Raw genomic sequence first — 18,172 nt, 5'->3', positions numbered from 1 at the left:
ACACCACCATATCAAACAGGCCATGGCACTGATGCAATGACCATTCTTTTCCTAAACATCTCCAGAGACAGTGACTCTAGCACCTCTCTGGGCAGTCTATTCCAAGGTCTAATCATTCTTTCCATGAAGAAATGTCTCCTAATGTCCAACCTGAACCTCCTGCAGCTTAAGACTACATCCTCTTGTCCTGTCACTTGTTTTCTGGGAGAAAAGCCTGACTCCCACCTGGCTGCACCCTCCTGTCAGGCAGCTGCAGAGAGTGCTGAGGTCCCCCTGAGCCTCCTTTTCTCCAGGCTGAGCACCCCCAGCTCCCTCAGCTGCCCCTCACAGCACTTGTGCTCCAGACCCTTCCCCAGCTCCGCTGCCCTTCCCTGGACACGCTCCAGCCCCTCAATGTCTCTCTGGCACTGAGGGGCCCAGAACTGAGCACAGGATTGGAGCTGTGGCCTCAGCAGTGCTGGGTACAGGGGGACGGTCACTGCCCTGCTCCTGCTGGCCACACCTGGCTGATCCAGGCCAGGATGCCATCGGCCTTCTGGGCCACCTGGGCACACTCTGGATCATGTTCAGCTCCTGATCAGCACCTCCGGGTCCTTCCCAGCCACTCTTCCCCAGTCTGTGGCGCTGCTTGGTGTTGCTGTGACCCAAAGGCAGGACCCAGCACATGGCTTTGCGGAACATCAAAGCCTGGCTTCCCTGACCTGCAATAAAACGTCAGACGCCCGCAGCAGCTAAACTCCCCCCGGCCGCACCGCTCCGAGGGCAGCGGGCCGGGGCGGGGCCATGACGGCGCGGCGGGGGCGGTGCCGGGGCCGGTGCCCGCCCCGACATGGCCGCTTCCTGCAGGTAACGCGCCCGTCGGGCCGGGGCTGCCGCGCTCGGGTCTCGCCGGGCTCTGCCTGGGTACAGAGAGCCGCGGCGGCGGCGGGAGCGCAGGCGGTCTCTGCCGCTGGTTCTTCCTCCCCCCCGTGCCCGCCGTGCCGCCCTGTGCGGGGAGCAGAACCCGCGGCGGCCTGGCCGCGGCTCCAGCTCCATCTCTGTCCCTGTCAGGACGAGGTGGTGCAAGGGGGAGAAGGCCAAGCCAGTCCCTACGTCTGCCTCTCAGCTTTTACAGCCTCCCCCGTGTGTACTCAGGGCAGAGAAGAAGGGACACTGGTGTGAGGGTGGTGAGGCCCTGGAACAAGTTACCCAGGGAGGCTGTGGGTGCCCCAATCCTGGCAGTGTTCAAAGCTTTGAGAAACCTGGTCTAGAAGGATGCATCCCTGCCCATGGCACGGGGTTGGGACTGGTTGATCTTTAAGGTCTATTCAAAGCCTTAAGATTCCGTGATTCTAAGACGCTCTCCAGAGGTTATTCCTGTTATCGTTGCTGTTTGCAGCGAGTGCCCGGGGGTGTGCGGGGTGTCGGTGGGAGGTTTGGTGCTGGCTGTCCCTTGCAGAGGTGGGATGGGACAGCCGCGGGACATGCCAGTGCCTGGATATGTTGGTGCTTTCGGGCGCGTTTGGCAAGTGCTGGAGCTCTTAAATCTCACCGTACGGCCTTCTGAATGTATTTTTTTTTTCTTCCCTGGATGTTTATGTGAATGCTGAATCCTTATACTTTTGCTGTGGCGTGTCTGTGGCACAAAACCAAGCCATAAGTCAGTAACGGAGATCTCGGCTTATCCCTGATCGTGGCGCTCCCTCTGCCGACAGCCGCCGCTCTGCTCTGCCCACCCGCCTGATGCTTCAGTTCTCAGAGGCGGCTTCTACAGCAGACAAACTTTTTGCATTGCATTAAAGCTTTACATTAACCTCTGTAGTAGCTTCAGGCCAGTTTTGTGAAGTGCGTGTAACCTCAGCTCGTATTGCAAGGGGAAACTGTTTTCAGTGTGTAACTTCAGGAGGTGCTTTTTAAAAATACTTGTTGTAAAACTAGGTGGTAACAGTAACAAATTTAACAGTGGATTAATCCTTTTTCATCTGTAGTTGTACTGGCCTTTCTAAAGGAGGTGTGAGATCCCAGAAAATGAAGTTTCCTACTTCTATACAGTTGAATGTGATTCTTTTATTCAGAAATCAGGGCAGACTTGCCTGCCAAATTGAGCCACTGGTAATGCATGTAACAGACAAGACAGAGTTTAGACCCAGTTTAGACAGAGACCAAGGGAATATTCTGTCTCAGCTATGCAGGTATTGCTGTTTAAGATGTCTTCAGAAGCTGGAGGCACCAGAGTGATGCTGGCAAGCATGACACAGCACATCAGGAAGGTCTTCAGCTTCTTGAGCAGCAGGTGAAAGGCGGAGTGTTGTGGGCTAGGTCATCTCTGCCAGTGTTGGGTGCTATTTAGACAGCTGAGTCCCACCTCAGCTGTCCCTTGTTCAGGGTTTATGGAAGGATAAGAAGAAGTCTTTCAGCTTTAGTTTCTGTGCTAGTTTAACAAATATTGTGGCATGACTTCTTTGCTTTTGCCTGGAGGGTGCGGGTGTTTGTGAGGACCTGACTAAAGGCCTGAAATGCTTTCCCCAGAGATCACATCAAGTCTTCCACTATGTAGAGGTGCAGATGTTATGGGAGAGGCCTGACCCTTTCAGTTTGAAGTCCTTTGTTCTGCAGGCTGCATGATGGTGGTCTGACTGGTATGGCTGATGTGCATAGCCTTCATGCTTTTCCATCCAAATCCAATTTGCTTCGCTCAAAAGTATTATCCTATCCTGTATTTTTGCTCTCTTTCTGTAAACTCACCAAGCCAAAGATGTGCCACTGTCCTGTGGAGTAGTTTGGGACTGCCTGACACCCTCTGCAGAGGAACCTGCTCATGTGTAGGCTGTAAAGATGTGGGCTTTTGTTCACCTGTGTGTGGCAAGTGAGGTGGGACAGAATAAGCCTTTTGGAGCCAATTGTGTAGATGGTGATGCTTAGGGACATAGGGTTTTGTGATGGACTTGGCAGTTCTGGATTAACAGTTGAACTCAACCTTACAGGTCTTTTGTGACCTAAATGATTTTGTGATTCTATGAAGTCTTGTAATTGCACACATTGTCACAGTAGGCTTGCTGAAGGAGCCTGCTAGTCAGCTGAATCTTGGTAAGGGTTGACCCATTAGATGCACTTAGGAGAATTTAATTCATAAAAATTTTTAAGCTTCTTTTTATGTGACTTTTATTTTTCCCCCTCTCAGCTACCATGACTTCTAATTATCTTATGCTTTTGGATGTTGGTTTTTTTAGTGGTTTTTGGTTTTGTGTGGGTTTTTTTTTTGGTTGGTTTTGGTTTTTTGTGTGTGCGTGTGTGTCTCATTGTGCTTTCTTTTTTTTTTGGTTTAAGCGAGTTTGAGATTTTTTTGATCATTATTTTACTAATGAAGGTTAAGAGAACCATTGCTCTCTGTATTTAACACTGTTGATTAAGTGAAGAATCTTGCTTTGGACTGTTTTGAGCTATTTGTCTTTTGAGCTATTGTCAATATTTTATAACATTTTTGCTAGGATATCAGTGCTTGTTTAAAACAACATTTTTGCTAAGTCATTCAACACAAAGTTGCAGCAAATATTAGTATGAGGATTTTTTTTACCTTTACCCTTTTTTGTAGTTCATTGTCATATTATCATGGTTGTGTCTGCAGTTTAGGTGTTGGGAAGCAGCTCTGCAGTCCTGCAAGCCAGAAGGCATGCAAGTGGATGCATGACTGTTGGGGCAGTTGACAGAGTTAAATAATTACATATAGGGGTGATTGACCTAGTTTTGTTTTGTTTTGTTTTCTTTTTTCCTTAAAAATACCTGAAACAAAACCATTTTTTGACAGAAAGAGAAGATGGAAGGATTGTTGCTAGGTCATGATGATAAAAGAATGGAATAGGACAGACAGCTGCAGTTGGATTGTCCAGCTGTACTGTTAGGAGGATTTTTGGCAAAGAAGAGAAGATACCTCTAAAATACAGGTAAGGGCTTGTGTTATAGGGACAGATAAAGTCAAATCCAAACTGCATCAATGTGTGGGAGCTTTGTCATAATCTTACATGAGATCCAGACTCCTCCCTTGGATTTGAAGGGAGTAGAAAAAAGAAAGGAAAAGAATGTAGGCTCAAAGAAATGTGGGAAGGTACTGTATGATCTCAATGTAATGTTAGACCAAAAGTGGCAAAAGATGCAGCAAAACCTGGAGAATGCCATTGACCTTTAAGTACTCACTGATTGGTAAATTCTGTGTTGCTATGAAATTCAGTGGCTAATAAATATATATTTGTATATATGTACTCAGTTTTCTGTTCCTTCACACAACAGGAATGTGATTTTCATTAAGTTTGGGAGATATGGTAAATGATGTGTGGAGCATCCTAGTTGCTTGCTCTAGGACATGTAAGTCTACTCTCTTTTTTCTACTCTCAAGAAAGGCAAGTTTGGCCAAATGTCACACTTGGTTGCAATTAGGTAAAAGGAGCCAAACATTTCATCTCCAACTGAAGCATTTGGTGAGACATGAGAATAACTGAGAAGCTGAGACAATATGAATCTCATGGCAGTTCCACATGTTATTTTTTTCTCATGTTCTGTTCTGGAGAGACTGCAGAGAGAAGGAAATTAGCTGAAATTGCTGTATGAAAACAGGAGGGGTAGACAGGTTAAAACCCACAAATGGATCTAGTGATACTGTGAGTGTGAATAAAGGAGTGAAGAGGAAGAGAAAAATGGGAAAATGAAATCAAGCATCATAGCAATCTTTTAAAGCTTTATTTTTGGGAGAGATCCTTTTCAAGCAGGACACTTACTATGTGTTGTTATTTCTGCTTTCCAGAACACCAGTATGGAAGCTAAAACCAGTGAAGATTATTTGAAAGTCCAGAAAATGAAGAAGAAAGTATTGAGGAAGCAAGTCAGAGCTCAGCATACGTTGATGAGACACGAGGGCATAAAGTGTGTCTCCCATGCAACACAGGTAGTTGTGATTTTGGTGGTAGTGTTAAAATGCTGCTTATCTGTGTTCTCTTCTCACATGTGTCTTGTGTAAAATGCAGTTTTTAAAAATGGACTTCCTGAGATTGAGGGTTTTCTGTGCTTCTTTGATTTCAAAGCAGAACTGTACTTCAGCAGTTCAGGGTCTATGGAGAGACTTTGGCCTTTGGATAAGGTTTTTTTTTTTAACCTGAAACAGTAGTTACTTGGGTTGAGGAGAAAGGAGGAAGCATTGGAAATGCTATTGAAGTAGATAAACTTTTATTCTGTTTCTCTGTGGTTTCTTTTTTTTCCCCCTCAGGCTTTTAACTTTTGTACCTTTATATCTTCCATAGTTCTCTGTCAAGTGTAATTTGTCTCATCTGAGCTCACCATTAAAAACACTTCTATCTTGGAAATCTTTCCCATCTTCTTTTTATTAAAGCTGTGGTTCTGTGGGAATTGAGCTGGTTGGCTGACTTGCAGCTGTTTAAATGGGGACAGCTTTCGCTTTCCTTGCAGAAAAGAGACCTAACAGAAAGCTGCTTGGATTTTTGATCTGTAGTGTTCTGCCTCAGTAGAGTTGCAGCGGATCAGAGAATGACCTCACAGATACTGATGGAGCAAAAAGTGACAGGAACTTGCAGACAGATAGGGAAGTCAGAGTTTCTAATTTCACTCTCTAATTTATAAGGAAATACAAATGGCTTGAAACACTGTAGAGCAGTATCATTTAGTCTACCCTTGTTCATCCTGATCCTGCAAATTCTTCCCATTCAAATATGGAAACATCAGTTAGATCTTTATACGTTTTTGTAATAGAATTTGGTTTAATTTTTGCTCAAATTTCAAACCACATGGACAGATGTTAATGACTCGGCAAGCTTGCTTGTATTGTAAACTATTTAGAACAAAGACTGTGTCTTTCTAGTGTTGCATGGAAATGGGTCTGTAATTTGGGACTTGTTCCCCTTGAAACTGTCCCAGGTACCAAATTATCAATCTGATCTATCCAAAGAATAATTTTGGGGTCCAGCAAGGTCCTTTTTGGTGACAGAACACTTGAATAAATGATATGTGAAACAAAATCATAGTGCTAGTGGAAAACTTGTGTCAGGAAAATAGAAAATACTTCCAGGCTTTGTGCAAGAGTCTGATTATCTGAATTAACATCATCAGTTGCTGCATGTGCTGCAGCAGTTGTTTAGTGGGGGTCTTTGTAGATTAGGTGAAAGGAGTGGTTTGAACCTCTGCATGTCCTTCATACACGAGTCCCTCCATCAATAACATTCCAGATAATAGCAGTAATTAATAATGAGGTAAATCTTGAAAAATATGATCTTTGGCAGACAGCCTGGTGCAGAGCTTAGAGCAGGTGTTAACAGAGCCTTCACAATAGGCATAATCACAGCAGTGCTCAGTTTTTTAATGACCCTCCTCTTTGGTTTTAAACCTCATTTTCTGTTTTTTTAGAGAAGTGAAATGCTGTTGTTTGAATTAGTTGAACACTTTTCCCAGCTGTTCCAGAAACCACCAAAATTATGTGTGCCAGTGCCACTGTTTGCTTGCAGTACACTTGTCACACACATGCCACTTCAAAGTGTGCATTAACTGAGGAGGTGTTTCTGAGAGAGATTGCAAGGCTTTCAGCCACACTGTGTGCTGGGCAAGCAAAGGTTGCATTAGCCTTGTGTAACAAGCTCATGGAAATGTAAATATCTTGTGCAGAATACATAAAAGAGTGCTCATGGGTTTAATTTTTTTATAGGACTGTTCTCTTGGTAAAATGTTAGTTTTAAATGAACCAACAATAATTACTAATTTTTTTTTGTTTTGTTTTGTTTTTTAATTCTTTTTCAATTAGAGCCTGGTTGTTGCCAATGCTGGTCTTGGTAATGGGATGAGTAGACAGCAATTGCTCAGAATACTAGAAGAATATGGAGCAATGGAAACACTCTTAATGCCACCAAATAAACCATACTCATTTGTGAAATACAGAACGACAGAAGAAGCCAAGAAAGCCTTTAATGCCCTTAATGGAAAGGAAGTAACATTGGAAGACTGTGACCAAAACATTGTTCTATATATTAATTTTGTGGAAAAAGGTACAGTTGTTCTGCTCTCCTATATATCCATCTTCCTGCATACTGCTTCCCTTTGCTTTTACTTCCTGGATTGTAAATGTAGGTAAAAGCACACTAGTTTTGGTAAGTAGGCACAGAAAATGAAAGCTAGAATCTGAGATTCGGGACATAAAATAATCTTTGCTCTTTGTATTCCATGTTAGGATACTCTAATTTCAACTATATTACTCGTAAGCAAAAGGAAAAAAGATTTGAGTAATTTCCTGACCATTCAGTCCTGTGCATGAAGGTTTTGGGATTCAGGAGCCTGCAGAATCCTTTTTTTCCTCCTTCCCCCTAATTTTTTTTTGGCTGATTATAAGTTATAAAGAACTGTTGCTCTTTCTGTGAGCTTTCATAGTGTCTAGCAAAAAGGGTTCCTAGTGTTGGTCTGTACATTCTGCTAGCAAATAGCTTTTTTTGATCTCTTAGGAAAGCAAACTGAATGTCCCAACATCAGTGGTGTTTTGCTTTCACCTAGCTATTGTTCTGTACTCCATATTTGTACACATTTGATTACAGACTATTCTGTCTGTGGAAGCTGCTGATATGGTAAATCACTAAAATTCTACAAAATTAAAATGAAATTCAGGTAGAACCTGAAGTGATTGGGGAAATTCTGTTTACCATTATTTTTACAGGAAAGCCACAAGCAGTTTTATGTTTGAATAGTGTAGTCTTGTTCATCTTATGCAGTAAAATTTTTAGAAAGTGCTGGAATGATGCAGAACTCAGGCCTTACCCTGTTTTGTCGTGACAAAAAGGGATCATTCTTTCTCCAAATAAGACCACCATGAGGGCTCCGTTGTATCACTAAACATTTTTACAGCTGTGCTATATTATCATAAAAATAATTATATTTCCATAGGGAACACATGTTTTTATTTTCTCTAAAGAGTGACAAAATCCTCTTTTTTTTTCCTATACCTCAGTTTCCTTGCAAAATACTGTTCCTACAAGCTTGCCTCCAGGCTTAATGGTAATTGAAAAGATTATTTCTCCAGAGGAAGAAAGGAGGATGTTGGAAAGCATTGACTGGAAAGCAGATGAAGATACTCAGAATGGTGGGTACAACTATAGGAATCCAGACATTCTATACTTTTATGTTGTTTTTTTTCCTGCAGTTTCAGGTTACAGGAAGTCTAGATCTTGGGAAATGTATTGTCAGAAATGATTCTGTCGTTGCTCTTAGTATTTTAGAAATTAGGTCTTATACTGCAAGTGATCAGTTCCTTGGGACAAGAGATCTGAATTGATATGCCAGAATGGATTTACTTGAATAACAAACCTGCATCCAGAAGCAATTAAAGTCTTTTCTATGTGTCTTGTGCCACACACCAGACTGTTTGTAATTTGATGTCCAACTGAAGAGCTGTGTCTTTTTATGTAAAACAAATAACTTAGTGAGGCATACATTCTGGATGGTTTCACTTGAGCTTTTGGAGTTGAATCCTTGATTAAATGAATTCTTGGAAATTACTTCAGAGTTCCTGTGTAAATTTGTTCCATGGAGCAATGCAAAAGGTTATTCTGACCTTAGCTAATGTGTAACTTGGTGATTAATGAGAATGATGGATGTTGATGTACCTGTAGGGTATTCATCAGGTGTAAATTCAGAGATCAGGGCAAGAAAAAGATGCATTAAGCATGGCTCAAAAAAATTGGTACTCCCTGTTTCTTGCATATACGAAAACACCATCCCTTTGACTCACAACAGCAGTGAATGTGATGTTTAATGAATTAGAAAAGAAAATAAGCAGAAGTGTGTGCGTGAAGAACAAAGGTCACATACACTATTTTAACTGCTAATTAAAGAATATTTAGGCTTAACAGGTAGAATGGAATAGGGAAACATGGTAAAATGCCTGCAATGTTTCATATAGTCTTTATGTAGTCTAATCTTACTTTAAACTTATGTGTTTTTACAGCCCAGAAGACTTTAAAGCATAGAAGAGTAAAGCATTTTGGATATGAGTTTCGCTATGATAATAATAATGTTGATAAAGACAAACCATTACCTGGAGGTGACAACTTCCCTATTAAAGTGTGCTTATTTTGCACTGATATTTGAACCATTATATAAAGCCTGATGTTTGAACCATTATATAAAGTTTATATATCAGTTTGCACTGATGTTTGAACCATTATATAAAGCCTTGCTGCATTATGGCTGTGAGAGTCTGGTTAAAGGAGAGCCTTTGCTGTATCTTAAGCACTCACACAAAAGTGCTTCTTAATTTTGAGACTCATTCCAAATTATTGTTAGTGCTTTAAGCTTGTTGTCCAGTCACTTGGAGCAAGAGGTTACTGCCCTTTGTTGAGCTCTGGTCAAATAAGGCTTTTGGGATTGTAATTGTCATTCCTTTTTAGCTTTTTGCTCCATAAAACAATTATGTGTTACAAATTGCACATTAATTTATTTGGGGGATATGACGTATGTTGCTGTATATATTTATCTCAACCAGCTTGAAACTTGCTGGATGCATGCACACTGAAATAAAATTTCCTTTGCTCTGAAAGCAATTTTGTAAAGGTTTCAATAACTCATATTGGGAGTTGAAAGCTGTGAGTCAGAGCAAAGCAAGTGAGTCATCTTATAGACTTAGATTTAAAAATAGCAAAATAGGAGAGTTAAATTCCTGTAAAACTTGAAGGTGTTTAAGGTGGTGCATGTGTACCGGGGTCCATGTAGCATGCAACAGAAGGATTATCATTATCTTAAGATTTTAACTGTGAAGCTGTATCATTGTAGGAGGATTGATATGTGAATTGTTTTCTAGTCTCACAGACTATCTTGTGTATCAGAAAAGCATAAATACTTGTTGGGAGAAAACAAGAATAAAAATCAGTAGATTCATGGAAGGGATAGTAGTAACGTGTTTGTTGGTGTTACCTGCAGCAGAGTTTTTCAGTCAAGTCCTCAGGTAAAAGAGCAAACTAAAGATTCAGTGGAGGACTATGCCTTCCAGTCCTGTTTCAGCAGATTTTTTGGTGATATTTAATCTAATTCAGTAACAGATTTCCAGGGACTAAATTTTTTAGAGATCTCTTTGCACAACTGACTCTCTGAATAATAGTTTTGCTCCTTGACTGCAACTTTTTTATTGTAATTGGTAAAAACCTTTCCTCTGATTTGATGTGGTTTTATTTATGTGTAGAGATACTACAGTTTGTATTTGTAAGGACTACTCTGTTTCTGAATGCAGAGGGCTTGGAAGAGTGGCCCTTGTAATTCTGAGACCTTCAAGAATATCAGACTTGAAGATTAGGCCTCCGGTTCTGATGTGTATGTTAGCAGCAGATGCAGAATAATCATCATTAAAAATGGACTTGCATGTATATGAAGCTACTTCTATGTATTTTCCTAGTTATATTGTAAAAAGCTGTCCTGTCTTGTTTACAGTTCTCTTTCTGTAACTAGGTCTTCCTGAAATTTGCAACCCATTCTTGGAGAAGTGCTTAAAGCAGGGATATATCAAACATAAACCTGATCAACTGACTGTAAATCAGTATGAACCTGGACAGGGTAAGTTCATTTGTCCCTCAAAAATTTTGAACTCTATTTTATATAGGGATTTAACCCTGGTAGGGAACTAGGCACCATGCAGCTGCTTGCTAACTCCCCTCAGTGAGGTACAGGATAGAATTGGAAGATAAAAGTGAGGAGGCTTGAGATCAGGACAGTTTAGTAAGTTAAAAAAAAAGGCAAACAAAACAAAGGAAGACAAGTGATGCAAAAAAAATCCTCAGCTGCTGGCCCATCAGTGCTCAGTCCCTGAGTAATGACATCCCTGGTAAACTTCACCAGGGATGAAGTAACGTCAGTGTTACTGATCACGATGTCATATGATCATATGGAATATTCTCTTGGTCACATGGGGTCAGTTGTCCTAGCTGTGTGCTCTCCTAGCTGTGTGCTCTGCTAACTCCTTGTGCATCTCCAGCTGACTTGCTGGTGGAGGAACATGAGAACCATAAAAGACCTTGGTGCTGTGTAAGGACTGCTTAGAAAGGGGTAAAACATCCATGTATTACCTACACTGTTTTCATGACAAATCCAAAGCACAGCACCATATGGGCACCTGTGGAGCAAATGAACTACAGCCAAACCAGTACAACTTCACTAAAAAGCAGGAGAGTGTAGCATCTAACTGTGAAGTGGAGTAGGAATAGGATTTAAGCAGGAACCTGCCTAGTGTATTTCCTCTGTGACCAGAGATGCTTTGAAACAAAACTAAAGTTTTAGTACTGGTTTCTCTACATGGGAACTTAGGTTTAGAAGTGCAGTTTTTGATACCACGGTTATGGAAAATTATGGTGTTTGAGTCCAAGGTCATGATTTGAAAACTAACTATAAAAAGATACAGGAATAAGTAGTCATATTTGGTCTTCTAGTGCAGTGGATTTTTTTACTCCAAACTTGTATTGCTTCTTGTAATGTGCATACAGTCTCCAAGAAATGGAGACTCTCCTGCTGTTAGTACACATGATATAATGATAGTGCATGTGATATATGGAGTGTTAAGTATGATGCAAGCAGTGTTCCCTTATCCTAGCAATAAGGAATTATTGTATTTTTGTATTTTTTTCCAAACTGGAGGCTTCTGAAGAAAAACAAGCTTCTAATCACACTTCTAGGGAACAAATCACGTGCTGTACTTTTTGCTAAGCTTAGTCATCAAGGTTAAGTATCTGGCTTGCTTTCCAGGGTGAGTATCTCATTTGTCCTTAGGAAGAAAGAAGAATGGCTTTACTCTCAGAATTAATGTCTGGCAGCTATTAGAGTGTCTGCTGAACAAAGGTCTGATCCTATTTGTTTGTGTATCTGACAATCTGTTAAGTTGATACATTTTGTACTTCTGGCTGGGACATCTGAGGAAATTAGTTAGAATTGTAGATTTCTATCAAGAATGGAAGCAGAGTTTTTTGAAAAATCAAACAAAAACCCAATCCCAAGGCAAAATACCCTTTCTTAAGTGCAAATCATTAGGATATGAATAAGCACAGAGTGCAGTCAGAGTAATACTGCCTGCATCCTGGTTCTGAGCTGTTTTTTCCCTGGAAATTATACTTGAAATTTTGGAAAGTGAGTTATGGCTATGAGTATCTAAACTGTAGGGATCACACATAAGATAAATTAAATGAGATGTGTGGGTCAGTGTGGTCTTGGTTGAATTACTGGTGACAATGTGGAGAGCTGTCAGTGTTCTCCTGCTGCACAGTGAATTGCACAGACTTCAGTGTGCAAGTTTGAGCCTCTTGAGGCAGAGCCTCAGTGCTTTGTACCGAGGCAAAGTTGTGAGCTGTAACAAACAGGTATCTATCTGTCCTTGGTTTTCAAGTCTCACTGATTTTCTGTCAGATTAAATGGTTGGTCTCATAAAACACTTGTATTGTTTTCCCTGAAACTAATGCAATTCAGAATATTTACATCTGGATATAAAATCTGCTGTATAATAAGGGTGCTTTATAGAGCTGACTGACACTTCAAAATTGTCTTCAACTCAGGAATTCTCTACAGAGCCCAAAGTGAACTTGGGTAGAATTTTTGATAATCAAACCAAACTTTCAGTTTGGATGGTATAGGAATGACTCTGTCTGCCTTGGCCTGCAGTGGATCAGAGGAAGGTGCAGTTGCAGTTCTCCCAAGCTGTCTGCTGTTCTCCCTTGCTCACTGCTGACTGCTGTTCCCCACCATGTGGTGAGATTTTGCTGTGGCATGCACACTGCTGTTCTAGCATTTGGCATTAAAATGTGTGACACAAGCTGCAGGGATTGGCAGTTTCTTTCCAATTAGCAGATATGAAAGAAAAATCTAAACAGACCCCTAAAAATGACTGTCCTTTTGGCAATCCTCAGTTGTGTGTGTGTACTCATACCCACACTAACAGATGTATTACCCGGGGTTAGCCTAGCAGGGATGTTGCTTTGCCTAGGAAGTGCAAAGCACAGGCAGACTTGATCCTAGCAGTGCCTGCCTCTGAGGTAGCAGGTCCTAATGCTGAAGCTGAAATTCTTAATGCAGTCATTTGCTTAGGAAACAGAGGGATTTGAAATTACTCCTCTCTGAAGGGAGTGAGGGAGAAATATATTATTGTGGATGAACTAAAGCCCAAAATCGCCATAGGTACCATAATTGTTGCTTCTAAGGGCTAAACTGCCTGCAAGGAGAGCAAAGTGCTTGAGCTTCTCTCTGCAGCAGGGAGTCCATCCAGGAATGAGCAAGGCCTTGGAGTAACCTGAACTATCTTCTTAGGTATTTCTACTGATTATACAAGACACTTAGGGTAATTGTGTCCATCTAATCTGGGCGTGAGACAATTACCCTAAATTCTTATGGAAGACAATTCCTTTGTTTATGGTAAGTTTTGTTTGTTCAACCATACATCCCAGTTTTCCATCGGGACATCCATAGAAATAGAGCTTGCCAATGGAGATAGCACTCTATTATTGTTGTTGTTATTATTATTATCATTATTGTAGTCACTTTTTTGTTGTTTGTTTTTGGTTTTTTTTTTAAACAGGAATTCCTCCTCATACTGATACACATTCTGCTTTTGAAGATGAAATAATCTCTCTCAGTTTGGGAGCTGAGGTAAACTTAATGTTTGCATGTGGTCTGATGCTTTACTGAGAAGTTCCATTTTTACATTGTTAATTTGATTTTCCATGGTGTCTGTTCACATTCATCTGAAGTTAATATCAAGTATGAAAGGTGGTATGACATGCTAAGTAAGTAAGTAACTGCAATATGATGGTGTCGCTAGAAGATTAATTGATATAATGATTGAAAGATCATTGATACAATGGTTTTTAAATCTTGGCATTCAGGTCTCCATTGACCTTCCTTCATCTTTATTTCATGCTTTAATTTCACATATTCTGCCTTAGTACTGCAGCCCTGGGCTTTCTTATCCTTTCCATTCCAATGAAAAGGCTGACTCTGGCACAAATGCTCTCTTATTTTATTGATGCAACACCATAAGCAGTGCATTTCTAGGTTATTGTATTGCAGCATACCTCAGCATACCTGAGACCTTGATGGTGTCAGAGATGGCCAAAAGCACAGTGATTTTAATCACATGAAAAATACAAGTCTTTCTGGGAAGTGGTCTGCATGGAGCATTTTGAAGCTGTAAAAGGCTGGAATGTGTACATTTCAACCAGGGACACAGCCAGACTTGGACCATTTCTAGATATTTCAGGCATAGGCATTGGACTACAGCCTGTTAGGTTTCTCACAAATTTCAGTGCCTTTTCCTAATGGGCCATAAATGCACTTTTCAGGTGCAGGCAGTCAAAACACAGATATATTTAAACAAGTCAGTGGCCCATGAAATGCTCTGTTTATAGTTTTTCTTTCTAGTACTTCTACAATTTTTTATGATTTCTTTGTGGTTTTGTGCATTTAGCTCTTCATCTGATATTAAAATGAAAATATCAGTTGCAGTAATAGGTGGTTTACCTATTTTAGGAGCAAAGCCCCCTTCTCTATTCCCATTAAATCTTACCGCAGGCAAAATTTACACACTCTATTAATAAATAATTGGTCTTACACATACAGCGTCAACATTTGGTGTCTTTCTCTTCTTCTCTGTATTTTTCTCTCTGTAGGGTGTTTTTTCCTACTTGAATACATCAGGCTGCAATGTGGTGGAAAACATGCACAAAGCCATATGTCTTGTCCTTTCTTTGTTCTCTTCAACAGTAAATGCACACATTTAAATAAAAAGTGTCATAAAGAAATAACCTTGCAACCCGGCTGGTTCTGTATTCTATTTTGGAAATTGGCAGACACTTCAGAGGAAAAAAAGGAAGAAGAATGCCTCATTATACTGAGTAATGGAAAGAGCATTTCTTTCAATTGCTTATATGCTTGTCCCTCCAGGATCTGAGTTAGGCAGATTGTGATAATTAATAACTACAATAAATGCTTTGGCTTATAAAAAAGAAGTCTGGCAGAACAGAGGACTAAACACAAAGACCCTTCTAGCCTGGTGACTTAGTTATCACCACTCAAACTTTTTGTATCATCTTCACAGGTCCACAGAACTGGTGAGATTGGATGGAATCTCTTAAAGTCATGTAGCCTAAGCTCTTGCTTAAGTAGGGTCAGGTTGTTCAAGACTATGTCTGGTTGTGTTTTGAATGTTTATGCAGATAGAGACTCAGCACCTCTGTAGGCAAAATTTTGTAGTATTTGACCTCTGTCACAGTAAAAATCCAAACTGTTTCTTCATGTTCTGATGGAATGGCATGGGATTTAAATTGTGTCCATTGTTTCTTGTCCTGTTGATGTACATTGTTAGGAAGAATTGGGCTCCTTCTTCATTCCTTCCTGTCATTTATTCACACACATGAATAAGAGCCATCTTCCCTGACCCTTAGCCATCCCTTGTCCAGGCTGGCCAGTCTCAACTCTCTCAGCATCCCCTTATATAAAGATACTCCTTAATAATATTTATTATTAAGTCCCTGTCCTGGACTTGCTCCAATAAGTCCATGGTGTTCTTGTAGTGGGAAGCCCAGTCCAGTTCCAGCACTGGACAGAGTACAAGAGATAGCCCTCACCAGGGCTGATAAGTGAGGAAGGATCACCTCCCTTTACCAGCTGAGTGCTCTTCCTAATGTAACCCAGGATGCTGTTAGCCTTTTTTTCTCCAAGAGTACATTGGTGGCTCATGTTCAGCTTCTTGTCACCAGGACCTCAAGGTCATTTTTAGCAAAGCTGCTTTCTATCTCATCAGCTGCCAGTGTGTAAAGATACGTGGAATAATTCCTGGCCAGGTGCAGGACTTGGCACTTCTGTTGGTAGAACTTCATGAGGTTCCTGTTGGCAGCAGTTGTCCAGCCTGTCCAGATCCTTCTGAATAGTGGCACAACCATCTGATATCAGCCACTTCTAGTTTTATTTTATCTGTAAATGTGCTGAACGTGTGCTCTGACCCATCATTCAGGTCACTAGCCCTGGTGTCAATCCCAAGGGCAGCCCACTAGTGATGTTTAATTTGTTTCTGCAAACCTGATTTATGTTGAAAAAGGAATAGTTACTGGCATATATGTTCATTTTAAATATAAACAATCTTGCAAAGTAAAGACACGATTCTTCACAACACTGCGTTTGTCTTGCATCAGATAATCTACAGCAATCCAAGTTCTTACACCTGCATGAAATGAGGTGAAAATGTAGGTGTGAGATCCTCTTTCCTATCTCAGTCTCATGAAACAGTTTTATGAAGAGGCGCAGAGGGGCAAGTGGTGGCCCTGGTTGGTGCAATCCATCATGTTTTGAGGAGTTTACAAGATGGATTAAACTTGTTTTGAAGGAGGAAAATTTCATTATTTCTTGGCACTCCTGCCTAGCTTATAAAAACTTCTCAATAGTTGGAGGGCAAAGCAGTGCAAGGTGATTTGTCTTGTCCTGTAATACTTCAGGAAAAGTAGGGGTCTCAGGTTAATCTTTCCTGTATGTGACCCATTTCTTTACCATCTCATGGGAAACTGCAGAATAAAATGAGACTTTTAGAATGTCCTGTGAACTCGTAGTTGCATTTTATAAATCACCACATTCACCCTGTCTTTATAGGAGTTGATAAACTGAAATTATTAATGAATATCAGTTTCAACGCTCTGTTATTGAATGCAACTTTATTTTATTCAGAAATTGTCATACTAGGAAAGACAAGGCAATGTGGTAAATTTAGATGAACAGTCTTTTATTAAACTTAATGGCAAATCATATTCTGTATCCATAAATTTTAACAAAGTACTGCAAAACAGGGACCAGTCCTTTCTGTTGAGAATTTTGGTTTTATTTCAGTTAGGTGTTATTTTCAGTGCCTCCATTTGGTGTCTCTAAAGATATGCAGTTTTACAGTATTTGATCAGAAGCCTGGCCAAGTTTGCAGCTCTCTCAAAAGAAGTGTTGAATTTTTCTTCGCAGGTTTGCTGCAGGAGCTTGATCAATATTGAGATTTCTGTTTTTCCAGTATTCCTAACTTGCCATTTTATATGCTGCTGTGTAAGGCCTTGATTCATTAAAACTTTAGAAATACACAGGTAGCATTTCTATTATGAGCTCAGTAGTGCTATGAACACACATAACCCATAGAAGAATTTTCCCTTCCTGGCTGTAGATCTTACTCCCAGTCTAAAGTTACCAACACCCTGTAGTCCCTCCTCATCAGCTCTGCCCTGCTGTGTCTGAGACTGCTGTGGGACACCCACTGTGCCCTGCCAGACAGCAAAGCACAGTCATAGTTTGCTCCAAAGGGATATTGGTTTGGCACAATATCCTGATTTATGTTGCTGTGTACCATTTTCCTAAGATGCAGCCCCAGGCTTGTCATTCTCTCCTTAGCTCTGCTTTTCCTTGCCTTACTCTGCTTCCTGTGTCTTGGGCTGGCAAAAGGCTGGTGCAAACACTGAGAACTGCTGTGATGCTCCAGGCCCTGATCAAATATCTGAGGAAGGAACGCTTTAGGGATATCAGCCAGATTTGTGGCTCAGGGTTAAAGAGGGGGGGCTGTGTATGGATCATTGACTTCTGCCTATCTTCTGTTCATCTGAACACATTCATCATCTCTTAGCCTGTGGATCTTAGGTGCTTTGATCTATAAAGTAAACCTGTGAGTCTCTTAAGCCTTGAAAGCAGAGCAATGTTTCAAAGAAAAGCTTCACCAGACCTTTTGAACAAGTTTTGAGTATGGTCATTCTAGAACTGATGGAATGAGATATGCTGCTTCTACTCATCTCTCAGTCTGATAATTGACCCTTTTTCTGGCACTTTTGCTTCTTACCTGTTGATCTATTTCCAATCTGTCTTGGCTAACAAACAGAAACCTGTGGCTGGTATAGCAGCAGCTGTTTCTGTAATAGCGGAGAGATTTTATGAGAAGCCTTTAGGAAGTCTAGACTGTACCCAGCCTTTGACAGTTAGCAGCTGTTTTGTGTCTTGCATGAGCTTTAATAAGATAGACAGGCACTGGGTACTGCTGTGTGGTCCAGCTCTTGCTCTGCTTACCTTGGCTAGTTGCTAATTCAGCTTAATTTGCTGTTTACATATATATTGGGGTTTTTTTCCTTGTAAGGAAAGGCAGAAAACATCTTACCTATTTAAAGAATTACTATGGTAGGGG

The 18,172-nt window shown here is 40.8% G+C and overlaps 1 protein-coding gene across 5 annotated transcripts in view; it reads left to right on the top strand.

Annotated features, from left to right (window-relative positions):
* Nucleotides 1-743: 743 nt before the first annotated feature.
* Nucleotides 744-18,172, top strand: part of ALKBH8 (alkB homolog 8, tRNA methyltransferase) — a 43,989-nt gene continuing 26,560 nt past the window's right edge. Inside the window, exons 1-8 of one of the 5 annotated variants that reach the window (XM_005482563.4) lie at nucleotides 744-846; nucleotides 3,785-3,920; nucleotides 4,775-4,915; nucleotides 6,776-7,016; nucleotides 7,967-8,098; nucleotides 8,963-9,058; nucleotides 10,456-10,560; nucleotides 13,559-13,629. In XM_005482563.4, the coding sequence (XP_005482620.2) occupies nucleotides 4,784-4,915; nucleotides 6,776-7,016; nucleotides 7,967-8,098; nucleotides 8,963-9,058; nucleotides 10,456-10,560; nucleotides 13,559-13,629 (777 nt within the window). In that variant the 5' untranslated portion in view covers nucleotides 744-846; nucleotides 3,785-3,920; nucleotides 4,775-4,783. The other 4 variants (XM_026790696.2, XM_026790697.2, XM_074535174.1 and 1 more) reach the window with 4 other exon arrangements.

Source organism: Zonotrichia albicollis, chromosome 2 (assembly GCF_047830755.1).
Source record: "Zonotrichia albicollis isolate bZonAlb1 chromosome 2, bZonAlb1.hap1, whole genome shotgun sequence".
Lineage (NCBI taxonomy): Eukaryota > Metazoa > Chordata > Aves > Passeriformes > Passerellidae > Zonotrichia > Zonotrichia albicollis.
This window is presented reverse-complemented; position numbering and strand designations above follow the sequence as displayed.